The 16,822-nt window shown below is 48.5% G+C and overlaps 1 protein-coding gene across 4 annotated transcripts; it reads right to left on the bottom strand.

Moving 5' to 3' along the window:
- Positions 1–367: 367 nt before the first annotated feature.
- On the bottom strand, positions 368–16,410 carry ECSIT (ECSIT signaling integrator). Of its 4 annotated transcripts, none has more exons than XM_086699015.1 (9): positions 16,282–16,410; positions 15,929–16,069; positions 9,956–10,075; positions 6,078–6,495; positions 5,468–5,691; positions 1,843–1,900; positions 1,578–1,726; positions 1,262–1,367; positions 368–711 (listed from the first exon to the last, which is right to left on the bottom strand). In XM_086699015.1, exons 3-9 carry the CDS (start codon positions 10,049–10,051, stop codon positions 461–463), a joined length of 1,302 nt encoding a protein of 433 aa, XP_086555141.1. In that variant the 5' UTR covers positions 10,052–10,075; positions 15,929–16,069; positions 16,282–16,410; the 3' UTR covers positions 368–460. The 4 variants fall into 4 exon arrangements, with proteins under 4 accessions (XP_086555141.1, XP_086555139.1, XP_086555140.1 ...); XM_086699013.1 differs by having other exon boundaries at positions 15,933–16,069; XM_086699014.1 differs by having other exon boundaries at positions 15,933–16,069; positions 16,278–16,358.
- Between the last annotated feature and the right edge of the window lie 412 nt (positions 16,411–16,822).

Genomic DNA, 16,822 nt, shown 5'->3' with positions numbered 1-16,822 from the left:
ACGGGAGCAGAAACTGCGCATGCGCGCGACAAGCGAGGGCTAGCAACAGCCAGTTCTTTTATTCCTTTCCTCTGTTAAACTTTCTAACTTCTCAGAGACCGAGGGAAGGGCTGAGGTTTGAGCCCAGCTTCGGGAAGAAAGACCTAGATGGGCCCGTAGACCCTGGGAGGTAGGGGCTCCTCTCCCCACGGCTTATTCCGAATGCATCCTGAGGGTGACAAGGGAAGGGTAGGAGCTGTCAGGTGAAGACAAAGGGAAAGCTTGGGGTCTGGTCTGTCAGTCCCGGATGCCGCAGACCCCTTGAAAAACCAGGCCACCAAACATTAAAGGGGCAGAGACGCCACGCTGTCAGAGAAGAGAGAAGGCCGCCCCGAGCCGGAAAACTTTTATTTGCTGTACATTCAAAGGGCACCTCATGCTATTACACTAGTCCACAGTTTGTGCTGGTGACCAATCAGCCTCAGCTCTGTCCCTGCTGCTGTCGCTGCTGATTGTTTTCCTCTTCTTCCTGGCCCTCTGGTGGGGGCGGGGGCGGCTCCTCCAGTCCTGAGGGGGTCGCCAGGAGCTCCCCGGTGGACCCCGCCAGGCGGAAGACCACGGGGATCTGGGCCAGGCCTGGGTTGGTCTCCTGCAAGCCCTGGATCCACCTGGCCAGCGTGGCCTGGTCGTGGGCACCCGCCACGCATATGGCGAAGACAGGGCCTTCCTCCACTGTTGGGAGAAACAGGCGCTCAGAGTTTGTGCCGTGGGGATTGGAGCAGCGCCCCCCGTGCCTGCACCCCTTCCGGGCCACAGGCGGATGTTTCTTGCGCATCCAAGCCTTTGCACAAGATATCCCCTCTGTCTAGACTGCCAATCCCATGCTTCACCTAAGTGATGCATCCTGGTTCTTTGACATTCCACCAGGAAGTCCTCCCCACACCCCACCTGAAGCCTGGTGCTCCTCCCCTTAGGCCCCAAGAATATAACTTGACTTGCCTGTTCCCCCACTGGCCAGAGCTGCCTAAGGGCAAGGACTGAGCCTGTCCTGGTCACACTCGGTAGCCAGCACAGAGGTGTTCCATGACCCAGGGCTGACAGGCCTGGAGCCCCTGGGGAGTGAGGTGTGTGTGTGTGTGTGTGTGTGTGTGTGTGTGTGTGCGCGTACTTGGGCATCTGCTGGGTCTGCATGTGGCGACTGGGCTAGGTCTCAGCCTGGGTGCCAGCCTTCCACCCCAGAGGCCTCACCTCAGCTGGTGTTTGGTGCCCATCCCGGTTTTACCTTTATGGATGTCAAACTCGTAGTCATCCCAGCCGCTCCTCCCATAGTCCAGGTCCAGCTGCATCGGGTAGTAGAGATTCCATTCCTCTGGAATTTCCTCCGCTTCCTACCCGGGGAAGGGGGTGCAGGCAGTCAGAGGCCCAGGATCTCGCAGCCAGCTGAAGCCTATCCCCCCACACCAGGGGCTATCCCTCCCTTCCCCTTCCCCCCCCCCCCCCCCCGCACCTCTGAGATCTCACACGAGCCCTCAGGGTGGTGCCAGCCCACCCCCACCTCACACACGCTCATGCCCCCCACTCAGGCTTTGGGCTCTCACCCTCTCCTCCGGGGGCAGCAAGTCAGCTCTGAGGATGTGATAATAGACACATTTGTCTCGGAGCCACAGGGAGAAGGGGCCCTCGACGAAGATAGGCCGGGCTGGGTTGTGGTGGGCCAGGGCAGCCTGCTGATCAGGAGTCTGGATGCCTGGTATGGAGACACACGTGCCCAGGGAGCCCTGGCTGAGGGGCTCTACCCGAAGGCCCGCGGAGCCCACCCAGCAGGCCTGGGGAGAACCCAGCCACCCCAGGCCAGAGCCTTACCTACGATGTGGGACTCAGTGGCATCTGCCGCACCTGTGGAGTCTTTGGCAGAAGGCATCTGCAAGGAGGAGCAGGGGCGGAAGGGAGCTTGTGGGCCCAGCCCCTACGGGGGAGCTGGGGAGAGAAACGGGGAGCGGGAGGTCCCGGCAAATTCAGGGCTCCTCTCAGCCTCCTACCCGTCGAGCCAAGCCCGCCCCTCCTTCATTTCTATCCACTTTGGCAAGAGCCGCTGACGTTGAAGACGGGCACACAGAGGGGACCCTGGCGCCCGCCTACCTGCGCTAAAATCCACTCTGCCGCAGGCTGTGTGACTGTGGCTCAGCCAACGTACCTGGATGCTTCCGTTTCTCCAGATGCAAAATGGGGGTGACAGCACTTAATTCGGAAGGTCCCAAAATGCTGAGAACGGGGCCCGGCACGTACTAAGGGCTCTGTGCTTGTGACGGTTTAAAGAGAAAAACAATTTCACATGCACAGTGTGCTCCTGAGGAGACACAGGAAGCAAATCAGGGTTTGCCTCTGCAGAAAAGTGGGAGGAAAGGAAATCCCTTTTATATCTTTTTGATTTTACATACTGCCGTGATTCAAAAAACCAGATGAAATTTAATTAAAAAAACAAAACAAAACAACGCATCTTGGGGTGCCTGGGTAACTCAGTCCCACCGACCACCTGACTTGATTTCAGCTCAGGTCATGATTTCATGGTTCTTGAGTTCGAGCCCTGCTTTGGGGTCTTCCCTTCTCTCTCTGCCCCTCCCCCACTCACATGCACCTGGGCGCGTGCGCACATTCTCTCTCTCAAAAAGTAAACTTAAAAAAAAAAAAAAAAAAAAAGCATCTATTCTTTGATTGAAATGTCTGAGAGCTTACAACTATTGCAACACATATCATCCATCCTTTCAAATTAAAAAGAACAGAGGTGAATCAATAGGTATGGACATAGAACAAGCTCCCAGCCATATTCTTAAATAAAAACAGCAAAAGGCAAGGTGCAGAACACGGGTAGAATGCTGCTTCATTGGAGAAACTTTTTTTTTTTTTTTATGTTTGTTTATCTATTTTGGGAGAGACTGAGACAGTATGAGTTGGGAGGGGCAGAAAGAGAGGGAGAGAATTCCAAGCACGGCCAGCACAGATCCCTACGTGGGGCTTGAACTCACAACTGTGAGATCATGATCTAAGCCGAAACCAAGAGTCGGAGGCTTAACTGACTGAGCCACTCCAGTGCTCCAGAGAAACATTTTTAAAGCAGAAGTTTTTGGGGGAGGAGCGGGGTGAAGGGGAGGGAGGGAGACACAGTGTATGTTTTTGCTCCTGGGCCTTTTTACTGAAAAATATAATTAGTCTGGTTTTTTAATATGGATTTTTCATTTTAAATTTCACACGTGTTTCTTCTTTCTTTAGCATTTTGATTGTATATTTTTCTTTTTCTCGCACACTAAAAATCTTGGTTCCTGTCAACAGTAGCACCTTTACTTATCCATCAAAATACACAGTTTGGATATTACTGCTAACCATAACGCTGTGGGACTTAAGCTTGGGATTTCTCTACAGATTTGTGTGTTCTTAGAATAGATGCCACAGAGGATGGGCAGTTGGATGACTGACTCAGAAGAACTTTTTGTCTCAGTGGTTCTGCCATCAAGGAGATGTTTCGTCCGATCCCTTTTGTTTCTGTTTGTTGCCAGTATGGTGGTTCCCCCTCCTCCCCATTTCTTTGATTTTGTTTTAAATACTCTAAAACATCGGGGTGCCTGGGTGGTTCAGTCAGTTAAGCGTCTGACTTCCCTTCAGGTCATGATCTCACGGTTCGTGGGTTCGGGCCCCACATCGGGCTCTGGGCTGACGGCTCAGAGCCCGGAGCCTGCTTCGGATTCTGTGTCTCCCTCTCTCTCTGCCCTTCCCCCGCTCGTGCTTTGTGTCTCTCTCTCAAAAATACATAAACGTTAAAAAAAAATACACTAAAACATTTACATAGTTGAAATGTCGATCCATTTTAAACAGATGTCTCTCTTCCACTCCTGTTCTCTCTACCCCATCTCCTCTACCTGCCCAGAGATAATGATTTCTACCCATTTCAGACTTATCTTGGCATTATTTATGTGAAAATAGGCAAATCGATGTATGAACTTTTATTTCCTCTCTCTTCTCATGCTGAAGGGAGTTAACTGGACCACTGAACATACTTCAGCCTTTCACTCGTGTTTTTTTTTTTGTTTTTTTTTTTAACCAACCTGACTGAGGTGTTATGATCTATGTAGACAATTCCCTCTTGATGGAGCTTGGATCGTTCCCATTTGAGATCTAGGCAGTGTTGGTGATCATTTTACCATGTTTTCAACCCTTCTGTACGTGCTTTTCATAATTAGGGGGAGAAAAGAATAAATACAAAGGCTAGATCGGCTTGCAAATGCACAGAATCTCTTTGGAAGGAGACACAGATGTGGTCACCTCCGGGGAAGGAGAGTGGGGACTGGGGACCAGGCCGTGGGAGAACTCTTCATCCTGTGTTCTCGAGTACCACTTGGGTTCTAAAGCTTTACTTTTCAAAAGGAAGACGTAAGTTAAAGAATACCTTTCCTCTGGAATATGCTCCAGGCCAAGTCTCTGTCCTTTCTCACCCGGACACCCCATCACCCACTCTATTAACTCGGTCCTCTGCCCACCCAGCCCCACCCAGCCCCCATTCAACACCCATGTGGCCAAGCACCAGAGGATGCTTTCAAAACAGAAACTCCTTCCAGAACAGAGCTCCCACCCCATCCTTCCTCTTCTTAAAACTTCTATGTGGCTCCCTCTTCACCAACAGGTCCAAACCACGCTCTTTAACTTGGTGCCCTCCTGGTCTCTTCTCCCCAACCCCGACCTCCCGCACTGGCCAAAGGAAGCTCTTTCTACATCTCCAGCAATTCCAGCTGCCCTCTGAACCCCAGCCCAGGCTGCTCCCTCTGCCCAGAATGCTCTCCTTGTCTCTTCTGTCCTGCCTGAGTGCAGCTCACCGTCACGTCCTCCAGGAAGCCCTCCGTGCTCCTTGCCCTTTCTGGGCTCCCAGAGCCCCCAGTGCTTCTCCATCTCAGAACCAGCAGCTCTGAGAGAAACTATCTGCTACCTGGGGTCAGCCTTCAGGACCACAGGATCCCCCCATGTGGTCTGGCATGAGTGGGGCCCCTAGAACACTGGTGTGTGTGTGTGTGTGTGTGTGTGTGTGTGTGTGTGTGTGTGTGTGGACTATTTCATTCAGTCATTCGGCAAACACCTGCTGAGCTCAGCTTTGTGCCGGACCCTGTGCTGAGCCTTAAGAGACACAGGGGAAACTGAGTCGTGGTGAATGAGTGTGCCTCTGCTAGGGTGGTCAGGAAGGGGATCCTGAGGAAGGGACAGCAGAGCCGAGACCTGAAGAACATGAAGTCCTGGGGACAAGTGTCCCTGGCAGAAAGAAGGGTGAGCACAAAAGCCTGAGAAGAAAACTAGCAGAAAGGAAGCCAGATGCCCAGAATACAGACAGTAGGGGGAGAGGGGCGGGAGAAGAGGTCAGAGGTCAAGCCGCCGGGAGGAGTGAGGGCCACGGGAATCTAGCAAGGCTCAGCCCGCGGCTGTGGCCCAGGGTGCGAACAGGGGTGGATACCTGGTAAATGGTGACCCTGGCGCTGAGGTTGGGCTCCATGTGCCGCAGGCCCAACTTGGCCAGGTCCACGGGGTCCTGGGGCAGGTCCCGGGGCAGTGGGAAGGGGTTGATATTCTTGAAGCGGGAGAACCACAGCTTCATGCGCACGAACTTGAGCATGGGGTAACTTTTACGTCCAAATATCTGAATCAGTAGGAACTCGGTCTCCTTGTTGGGCATCACCCCTGTGTCGGACAGAAGCAGGCAGGGCCTCAGGGAGGGGGCAGGAGGGAGAAGGGGAGACAGAGACATGGGAGACGGAGAGGGCCAGAAGAGCCGGGACCAAGAGGGAATCATGAGGAGGGCCAGATGGAAAGAACCAGAGACAGGAAGAATTTAGTCAAGGAATTGATGACGGTGAGGGAGAAAAGAATCAGAATTTAAAGGAAAGGTCAGAGGGAGAGATGAAAGAGGAAAGAGACCAGAGACAGAGGAGAGATTGAGGGAGGGGGGAGGGGGCGCGAGCCAGCAAAACAGACCGAGGAAAGGCAAGTTGGAGCCATGGAGCGACGGAGGGGCCCACGTCCTGGGGGGAGAGCCCACTGCCCGCCCCTGGGCCTGCTGGCCTCACCATGGTTCTCCATCTGTTCCAGGACAGCAATCCCGCACTCCTGCTGCCGTGGGTAGTGGATGAAGATTCTCTGGAAGACGCTTCGAGGCCGGAAGACCTCCTTGGGAAAGACGTCGAGCAGCAGGTTGTAGACGGCCAGGTCCCGCTCGACGCCGTACTCCCGCATCTTGCGCAGGGCCAGGTAGATGAAGTCGACGTGGCCCCGCTTGTGCACGTTATGCTGCCCGAAGGTCTGCACGGCCCGCACAAAGTTCGCCTTGTCCTGTGCCCCATCTGGTGCCCGCCTAAACAGCTCCTCGTGGGGTGCCAGGGCCCTGGTGGGTCCCCTTGGGGGCTTAGGTGGGGGAGGGACCAGCCAGGAGTCAGAGCTGTGGGTGGCTGCGCTGCAGTGGAGACCCCGCGGGGCCTGGAGGGACACCTGGGGACAGAGAAACCGCCGCTGGAATCTGGCCCCTCCCAGGGCCCCTGGGGGACTGCCGGGCCGGCTCTTTCCTGGGAAAGGTGCCAGCAGGCATCCCTCAGGGCCTCGGAGGCCTGTGTGGTGCTGTGGTAACAAGTCCAAGATCAGGCACCATTACGAAGTGTGAGAAAACAATGGTAAAACCCCCACGGAGGCAGCTCGGCAATATTCGCCAGGATAACAAACACACACCCTCGGATACAGCGATCCTGCGTCTGGTTTTTAAATCCTACAGCTACCCACCAACCTGTGCCCAATGACTTTTGTCTGTCCACCGTAGCAGGGGAAAGCGGCCCCGCCGCGCATCAGCAAGGAAATGGTTAAGCAAATGGCCGTGAACCTGGACGAGGGGCGCCTGCGTCTGTCAGACACACTGAGGAGGGTCTTGTGTGACCCAGAACGAGCCCCAGGGTATATATTATGAAAGCAAAGCAAGCAATGTGTGAACTGGTGCGTTCAGTAGGGTCCCACAGGTATAAAGAAGCCTCACCCACTGACACACAAGGGATCTTCCTTAGTTGTGGATTCCGTATTTGGAAATTTGCCTGCTTGCTACATTGATTTGCAATCCCAACGCCGATACTCTGAGCACTTTCCTGGTCATTCACAGACACAGGCTGTGCAGTGAGAAATCTGAGTCACCCAAGCCCGTTCATTCCCAGCTGAGATGGAATAAGGTGACGCTCAGCCTTCTGGATTCAGCCCTTGTATTCTCGACAAGCGTCCTGTTAGAGATTTACTTAGTGCACACTTTCCACATCTTCTGGTCGGTGCTGTTGCGGTTGAAAATGGCCCCCACGCATAGTACTGACGGGCCGTCCAGCGTTTCCTACAGGCAAGAAGGCTCTGCTGTTCCTTACAGAGAAAATACCGTGTGGTAGATAAGCTACCTTCAGGCTTGAGTTATAGTTCTGTCGGCGGTGAGTTCAACGTTAATGAGCCAACAATATATATTAAATAAGATGTCTTTAAACAGAAACGCACATCCAACAAGATACTGACTCGCTGATGAAACTGTGAGCAGAGGCTCGCAAGAACCGACCCCACATTTCCCTGGAGGCGACAGTTCAGTATGTACTAGTTCAGTGTATGCAGCCACTTTGTCAAACATAACCCCGGTGGATAATGAGAATCAACTGTATGTATATAATTTTTTTGCTCCTGTGAAATATATCTGGAAGGGAATGCGTGAAGTGGGGAACATCTCTTGCCTCGTGAGAGAGGGGAGCTAAGTGGGGTCATGGTGTAGCCTTAGAACTTTTTTTTTTCATTAAAAAAACCTTTTTTTAAAAAAACATTTTTTTAAAAACATTTTTTAAAAAATGTTTATTTATTTATAACAAAGAGAGAGACAGAGCATGAGCGGGAGAGGGGCAGAGAGAGAGGGAGACATAGAATCCGAAGCAGGCTCTAGGCTCTGAGCCATCAGCACAGAGCCCGATGCGGGCCTCGAACTCACAGGCTGCGAGATCATGACCTGAGCTGAAGTCGGACGCTCAACTGACTGACCCACCCAGGCGCCCCGGAACCTTTTGAATGTTGAACCAAATTGCCCGCTGTAACTAGCCGTATTGTCTATTCAAAAGATAGCTTTCAAAAACTTAAAAGAGAAAAGGCGGATCTTGGAGTCGGCAGGAATCTTGGCTTGCCTGTCCTCTGCTAGGTTATGACCACATCCCGCTTTACTGCTCAGGCCTCGGCTTCCCCTTCTGTTATGATGGTGTTTCTCTTGGGTCAAGAAGATCTTGTTCCCCAGAGTGAAGAATGGAGGCTACTGGGGACAGGGGAGATCCCTCCGCAACGTAAGACAGCAAACTACAGCCTGTGGGGCCAATATGGCCAATTGCCTGCTTTCGTCACTAAAGGTGGATTAGAATACAGCCACGCACATTTATTACGTCTAGTCTGGGGCTGTGTTTGTGCTACAGGGGCAGAGCCAGGTAGTTCTAACAGAGACCGTGTGGCTTGCAAGGCCAAAAATACTTACTGCCTCAGTACAAAAATGTTCGCTAACCCATGTGTGGATGGCAACACCACCAAATTTCTGACTTGAAACGGAATTGAATGTTTAAATTACAATGGTTATACATACGGCATCTTTAAAAATATATGGCGAGGGGCGCCTAAGGGGCTCAGTCGGTTAAGGGTCTGACTCTTGATTTCGGCTCGGGTCATGATCTCACGATTTGGGAGATCGAGCCCAGTGGCAGGCTCCTCGCTGACGGCATGGAGCCTGCTTGGGATACTCTCTCTCCCTCGCTCTCTGCCCCTCCCCCGCTCATGCTCTGTCTCTCTCTGTCTCAAAAATAAATAAACACATTAAAAAAAAATTTTTTTTTTAAATCAGAAAGGAAGCGGGGCACCTGGGTGGCTCAGTCGGTTAGGCATCTGACTTCAGCTTGGGTCACACGGTTGGTGGGTTCGAGCCCCGCGTCGGGCTCGGGGCTGACAGCTCAGAGCCTGGAGCCTGCTTCTGTTTCTGTGTCTCCCTCTCTCTCTGACCTTCCCTGGCTCATGCTCTATCCCTCTCTCTCAAAAATAAATAAACATTGAAAGGAACCTCTAGAATGGCCAAAAGAAGGGGAGACAGTACCAATGAGATAAAAGCATAACAAAAAGCATAGCACGCGGCCTGGCCCAGAGGAAGTGCTCGGTAAGGGAGGTACAGGCATAGCTCGGAGATATCGATGGTTTAGTTCCAGACTACAGCAATCAAGCAAGCGTCACAATAATAGGAGCCAAATCAATTTTTTGGCTTCCCGGTGCACACGAAAGTTATGTTTACACTACACAGTCGCCTATAAAGTGTGCAATACCACTAAGTCTGAAAAAAATGCACGTACCTTAAATAAAAAATACTTTATTGCTAAAAAATGCTAACCAGCGCCTGAGCTTCCGGCAAGTCGCTATCACTGATCCCAGATCAAATAGGATAATGATGAGTAAGTCTGGAGTACTGCAAGAATTACCAAAACAGGACACCGAGAACAAAGTGAGCAAATGCTGCCGGACAACGGCACCAACAGGCTTGCTCGACACGGGGTCGCCACAAACCCTCAATTTGTAAAAACAAACAAACAAAACCCAAAACCGCATTGTTTGTGAAGCACAACAGAACAAGGTCGGCGGCCGCCATCGCTGTGGTAGCCATCTATGCCCATTGACTGGCTTGGGCCATCTGGTCACCCCGGGAAGGGATGGAAGTTCAAGTTTCTGCCCAAATCTCAACAAGTGGATACAGGGGTTACCCACAGTCACCACCCACATCTACTTAGCTCACAAATCCTTATTTCCAAATTCAACTCCCTTACCCGCATGGGCACCAGCCCTTCTTAAAGTGAATTAAGGCGGGGTCAACTGGCCCTCAGAGCAGAGAGGCCAGCCGGGGTGAGCAGACGACTGTTCAGCTGGTGGTTACCTGAGAGAAGGGGGGTCCCGTGACGGTGGCCCCGCAGATGACTCCGCAGCCCCGAGAGAGGCCCCGGGCCAGCAGGATGGCTTGGGCCCAGCTCATTGCCTCCACTTGTCAGACAACCACCTGGCCGAGACAGAGAAAAGACAGCATCAGCCAACTAATGGAGAGGAGACCCCTTCTGGGCTGTGGCCGTGTTCCAGACTGCATGGCCAACTCACCAGCCCCACTGGTTTCTTCATCCACCGCACGGACTTACAATGGCTGTTACGATCAAGCGTCCCGATTTTCTTGGGCTAAACCTTTCACTGCCTTGAGGAATCTGTTCCTGCCATGGCCTGCCTCCCTACTGGATCACTCTTTCTTTTTAACAGCTTTATTCACGTATCATGTAGTTCAGCCTTTTCAAGTGTAAAATTCAATGGTTTTTTTTTAGTACATTCAGAGTTGTACAATCACCACTGCAATCTAATTTTACACCATTCTTGTCACCCCAAAAAGAAAACCTATACCCAATCGGCAGTCTCTCTTATTTCCCCTCATTACTCAACCCCAGGCAAGCACTAACCTTACTGTTTCTATAATTTGCCTATTCCGGGTAGTTTGTACAATACGACGCATGCTCTTTTGTGGCTGACTTCTTTCACTTAGCATGTGTTTAAGGCTAACCATGTCGTAGCATGTAACAGACTTCATTTGTTTTGTCAAAAAATTCCATTATACAGATATAGCCATGTTTTATTTATCTATTCCTCAGTTGGTGGATAGTTGGGGTTGTTTTGACTTTTTGACTATTAGGACTAATGCTGCTATGAACACTTGGGTGGAAGTTTTGTGTGAAAAAGTGTTTACACGTCTCTTGGGTAGATACACAGAAGTCAAATTGCTGAGACATATGGTTAATTCTAACATTTTGAGGAACTACCAAACTGTTTTATTTTTTCATTTTAATTCTTTAAACTGGTTCCACACCCAATGTGGGACTTGAACTCACAACCCCACATCAAGAGGTGCATGCTCTACCAACTGACAGCCAGGCACACCCGCCAAACGATTTTCTAAAGTGGCTGCATCATTTTACATTCTTATGAGCAATATGTAAGAGTTCCAATTTCTCCACATCCCTGCCAATTCTTGTTGTCTTTTTGATTACAGACACACTAGTGAATGTGAAGTGATATCTCATGGTTGGATTTGCACTTCCTTAAAAAGCGATGTTGAACATTCTCTCATGCCCTTATTGGCCGATGCGTATCTTCTTTGGAGAAATGTCTATTTAGATCCTTTGTACATTTAAAAAATTGGGTTACTTATCTTTTTATTATTGAGTTGTAAGAGTTCTTTATATATTCTGAATACTAGACCCTTGTGTTTTACAAATACTTTCTCCCATTCATTAGACTACTTTTCACTTTCTTGATGTTATTGTTTGCAGGACAAGTTTTTATTCCAATGATGTCCAATTTATGTTTTTCTTTTATAGCTGTGATCTTGATGTTATATCTAAAAAACCACTAAATTAAGGAGTGCCTGGGGGGTTCAGTCGGTTGAGCGTCCGACTTCAGCCCAGGTCATACTCTCGCAGTTCTTGAGTTTGAGTCCCACATTGGGCTCTGTGCTGACAGCTCAGAGCCTGGAGCTGCTTCAGATTCTGTGTCTCCCTCTCTCTGCCCCTTCCCTGCTCATTCTCTGTCTCTCAAAAATGAATAAACGTTAAAAAAAAACCCCACTAAATTAAAACAAAAAACAAACAAAAAAAACCCACTGCCTAGCCCAAGGTCATGAAGATTTACTCCCATGTTTTCTCTAAGAGTTTAATAGTTTTAGCTCTTACATTTAGTCCTGGGATCCACCTTGAATTAATTTTTCTGTATGGTGTGAAAAAGGGGTTCATTTCATGTGGATATCCAGTTGCCCTAGTACTATTTGTTGAAGAGACTATTCTTTCTGTATTTCTGGGTCTTGGCATTCTTTTTCTTTTTTAAATTAAGTTCTAAAATTTTAAGTCCAGTATAGTTAACATACAGTGTTATATTCATTTCAGCTGTACAATATAGTGATTCTACAATTCTATACATTACTCAATGCTCATCGTGGTAAGTGTACTTTTTGTCTTGGCATTCTTGCTGAAAATCAATTGACCATAAATGTAAGGGTTTAATTCTGGGCTCCCAATTCTATTGATCTATATTGAGTCTTAAGCCAGCACTACACTGTTTTATTATAGTTTGTAAGTTTTAAAATCAGGAAGTGTAAGTCCTTCAACTTTGTACTTTTTTTTTTTTTTTTTACAAAGTTGTTTTGGCTATTCTGGGTCCCTTGCAATTACATATACATTTTAGAATCAGCTGTCAATGACTGCAAAAAGTCAGAGGGATTCTGATAGGAATTGTATTGAGTCTACAGATCAGTTTAGGGAATACTGGTATCTTAATAATATTAAGTCTTCTGATCCATGAACATGGGATACCTCTCCACTTATTTAGATCATCTTTAATTTCTTTCAACAGTGTTTTATAGTTTTCACTGTACGTGTCTTTTATTTACTTTGTTAAATTTATTCATATTTCATTCTTTATGAAGCTATTACGCATGAGATTATTTTCTTAATTTCATTTCCACACTATTCAGTGCCAGTATGGCACTATATGTATGTCTATATTGGCATACTATTTTTATATGTTGATCTATCCTACAACCTTGTTGAACTCACTTATTAGTCCCAATAGCTTTTTATTGGATTCTTTTCTATATACAAGATCACATCATCAGCAAGTATAGTTTTATCTCTTCCTTTCCAAACTGGGTATCTTTTACTTCTTTTCCTTTCTCAAGTGCCCTTGCTGGAACCTCCAGTACAATGTTGAATGGAAGTGACAAGAGTGGACATCCTTTTCTTATTCTTGATCTCAGGGGAAAAGTGTCCAGTCTTTTATCATTAAGTATGATGTGAGCTGTCTGTTTTTCATACATGGCCTTCATAAGGTTGAAGAAATTCCCTTCTATACCCAGATGTTGAATGCTTCTATCAGAAAGGATACTGGATTGGGGCGCCTGGGTGGCTCAGTCGGTTGAGCGTCTGACTTCAGCCCAGGTCATGATCTCGCGGTCCGTGGGTTCGAGCCCCGCATCGGGCTCTGTGCTGACAGCTCAGAGCCCGGAGCCTGTTTCAGATTCTGTGTCTCCCTCTCTTTCTGACCCTCCCCTGTTCATGCTCTGTCTCTCTCTGTCTCAAAAATAAATAAACATTAAAAAAAAAATTAAAAAAAAAAAAAAAAGAAAGGATACTGGATTTTGTGAAGTATGTTTTGTTGCGTCTACTGAAATAATCATGTAGTTTTTATCTTTTATTTTATTAATATGGTATATTTCATTAACTGATTTTCAGATTTTAAACTAATCTTGCTTTTATGGGATAAATTCCACTTGATCATGGTATATAATACTTTTTATATGTTGCTAAAATTTGGTTTGCTTGTTATTTTGTTGAGGATTTTTACATCCATATTCGTAAGAGATAGTGGTCTGTAGTTTTTAGTGTCTGTTTGATTTGGTATCAGGATAATGCTGACCTCATAAAATGAGATGGGAAATGTCTGGATCATTCTTATCACCATTTAAACTTTCTCTAACATCTCCCATTTTGACCTGAAGACTCCCTCCAGCCTCTGCTCCATATGTCTGCTCCCTTTACAGTAAAGTTTCTCCCAAGAGGTGTATACACATTATGCTTCCTCACTCTCTCCAACTTGGCTGCTGCCCCAACCACTCCACTAATACCATTTGTAAAGGCCCCTTTTGCATTTTGCACTTATGAAAGCCAATGATTATTTTTAAGGCTTCATTTTGCTCAATTTCTCAGAAACATACATCATGGGTGAGGCCCTCCTCCCACCTTTTTGACATGACCCACTTCCTTCTTTAAAGCTACAATGTCTGCAAACTTGAATGTGTAGATGAATCACTTAGGATCTTGTTAAAACGCAGATTTGGATTCAGCAAGTCTGGCGTAGAGCTAAAGATCCTGTACATCCAACAAGCTTCCAAATGATGCTGATGTTGCTGGTGTGGGGACCACACTTTGAGTACTAAGACTGCAAAGAGTCCCACATTCTGAATTTGTCTGTCTGCTACCCTGAAGTGTCTTTCAACTTGTTCCCCTCTTCTCTGTATTCCTGTAGGCAGCTTTAATGGTTCTCAAACTTTGTTCATATTAGAATCATCTTGGGGGCTTTTAAAAATTCCCATGCCCAGGCCATACACCAGATATAATAAATCAAAGAATCTAAAGGTAGGCATCAGCATTTTAAAGTACAGCAATGGGGACGCCTGGGTGGCTCAGTGGGTTGAGCACCCAGCTCTTGACTTCAGCTCAGGTCATGATCCCAGGGTCATAGATCAGCCGAGCCGGGCTCCACGCTGAGCACTCAGCATGGAGCCTGTCTGGGGTTCGTTCTCTCTCTCTCTCTCTCCCTCTCCCTCTATCCCCAACCCGCTCACGCTCTCTCTCTCTAAAATAAAAAATAAAATAAATAAAACACTCCGGTGACTCTAATATGCTGCTAAGATTGAGACCTTAATCTGAATCTTCACTACTCAAAGTGTGTTCCAGGGATCAGCTATATCAATATCATCATTTGGGAGCTCATTAGAAAAGCAAAATCTCGGGGCGCCTGGGTGTCTCAGTAGGTTGGACGTCCGACTTCGGCTCAGGTCATGATCTCGTGGTCTGTGAGTTCGAGCCCTGCGTCGGGCTCTGTGCTGACAGCTCAGAGCCTGGAGCCTGTTTCAGATTCTGTGTCTCCCTCTCTCTCTGACCTTCCCCCATTCATGCTCTGTCTCTCTCTGTCTCAAAAATGAATAAATGTTAAAAAAAAAAAATTAAAAAAAAAAAAAGAAAAGCAAAATCTCAGCCCTAACCCAGATCTCCTGAGTCAGAATCCACATTTTAATAAGAGTCCAGGTTTCTCTTATGTGTGTTAAAGTCTGAAAAATGACAATCTATGTTCTGATGGATTCCAAACAGTTATTGCCAGTCCTGACCTCCAACCCCCATACCTAACTGCCATTCTGGCATGTACCCAGCCATCTCCAACTTAATCTGCTCCAAAGTGATATCCCTGCTTAAACGTGTTCCTCTCCACCCTAGCGAATGACACCACCATTCCTAGTCATTCGGGCCACAGACCTAGAAGTCATTTCTGCATCCGCTATGTCCCTCATTGCCCCATTCAGTCCACCAAGTAGTTCTGATGAGTACGTCCAAGTCCGTCCCAAATACATCCATTTCTCTGCATCGGCAAGCCACCACCCCAATCCCATGATCTCTGTCCTTAAGGTCTACCCAACTTCCCCTCCGGTCAGTTCTCCCCGCCATGGCCAGAGGGAGCTTTTTTTAAATGTAAACTAAATTCAGTGTTCTCTGCCTAAAAATCACTAGTGTTATATTACACAGATATTCAGATCTGTAAGTCTGAACCCCGTGGTGGGGTGTAGACAGGGTCTACCTCTCCAAACTCAACTCTTATCACTCTAGCTCTTGCAGCTCTAGCTAGGCTGTTAAACAAGCTAAGTTTATTCCAGTCTCAGAGCCTTTGCACTGGCTATTCCCCCTGTTTGGAAATTTCTTCTAGATTCGTCCATAGCTGTCTCTGGTCGTGCAGGTCTATGTTCAAATGAGAGGGCTTCCTGGACCACAGCCCCACTCCCAATCCAAGCACCCATCACCCTGATGAATGCACTGTTAACAATTCTTAGCATCTGAAATCACCTGTTCCCTGCATTTCTGACTTGTTTAATGTCTGGCTACCCCAGGAGATAGGGGATTTTTGTCTTTCTTCCTCATTGCTGTGTTTCCAGCACCTGGACAGTGCCTGGTACAAAGCAGGTGCCTAACAAGTATCAGTTGAATGGGGAGAAGAGCTAAATTGCTACAAAACATCTATGATCTGTAAATCTGAACGCCGTGGCGGGGTGTACCTACAGCAGCTCTGAGGCTGGCTGCCAGGATTCTGGGATCCTTGGGATAAACAGACGCGGGTCCGAATTCCAGCCTAGCTGCCAACTTCCGGCGTGACTTCGGGAGAGGCCCTTAACCTCTCCGAGCCTCGGCTGTCTCATCTGCAAAATAGGAGATTAGGGACGTGGGGAGGGTAGTATACAGAGATCGGCTTTTTCCAGCACGTCCCCGCCCCGCACCTCCAAAGGTCACGGTGCCCTGGCCCTGCAGCTGGGTCGCTCTGGGCTGTGCTCCCGTCCTGCCGACCCAGAACCGGCCACCCCAGGACCCAGCAGTTTGCTCTTGCCTCCCCACGGGCGATCTACATACTCACGCGGCAAGCCGCGGACTCCAAGCCGGCTCGGTCGTGACTCTGGGCGCCGCCATTTTACCCAGAGAGCTTCCAGGTCAGGGGTCACCGGGGAGACAGCAAATCGAGAACACAGGTTTAGAGAGGTCCCGCCCAAAATGGAGGAGCACCAATAGGAAGACAGAAAGAACTTGGTCCCTCCTCACACCGAGCCAGACCCCACCCCTAACAGGGCAAGCCGCACCCCCATTAAGGCAGGGAAAGGAATGATTGGACCGATCCGGGCTGGGAGGCTGGACTTAGGCGGCCTGTGACTCCAGGTGGAGGCCCAGTTTTCCCACCTGAAATGTAGAGATAAAATATTGATGGTAGAAGTGATGTGGATTCCTTCGTTTGTTCGCCTAACCTTTATTGAGCGCTTACCGTGTGCTAGGCGCAGTTTTAGTCGCTGAGGATACTGGGCTGATACATAGCAGTGAAGGAGACAAGTTTTTCTAATTAGCTCCCTGACTCTGGGCTACTGCTTAACTCATCTGTGCCTGGGTCATCTCACCCTGAAATGGGC

The sequence above is a fragment of the Puma concolor genome, chromosome A2 (genome assembly GCF_028749965.1).
Source record: "Puma concolor isolate L17-30 chromosome A2, mPumCon1.1.hap2, whole genome shotgun sequence".
In the NCBI taxonomy this organism is placed as follows: Eukaryota; Metazoa; Chordata; class Mammalia; order Carnivora; family Felidae; genus Puma; species Puma concolor.
Note: the sequence above shows the minus strand (reverse complement) of the source record. Positions and strands in the feature narration are given on the sequence as shown.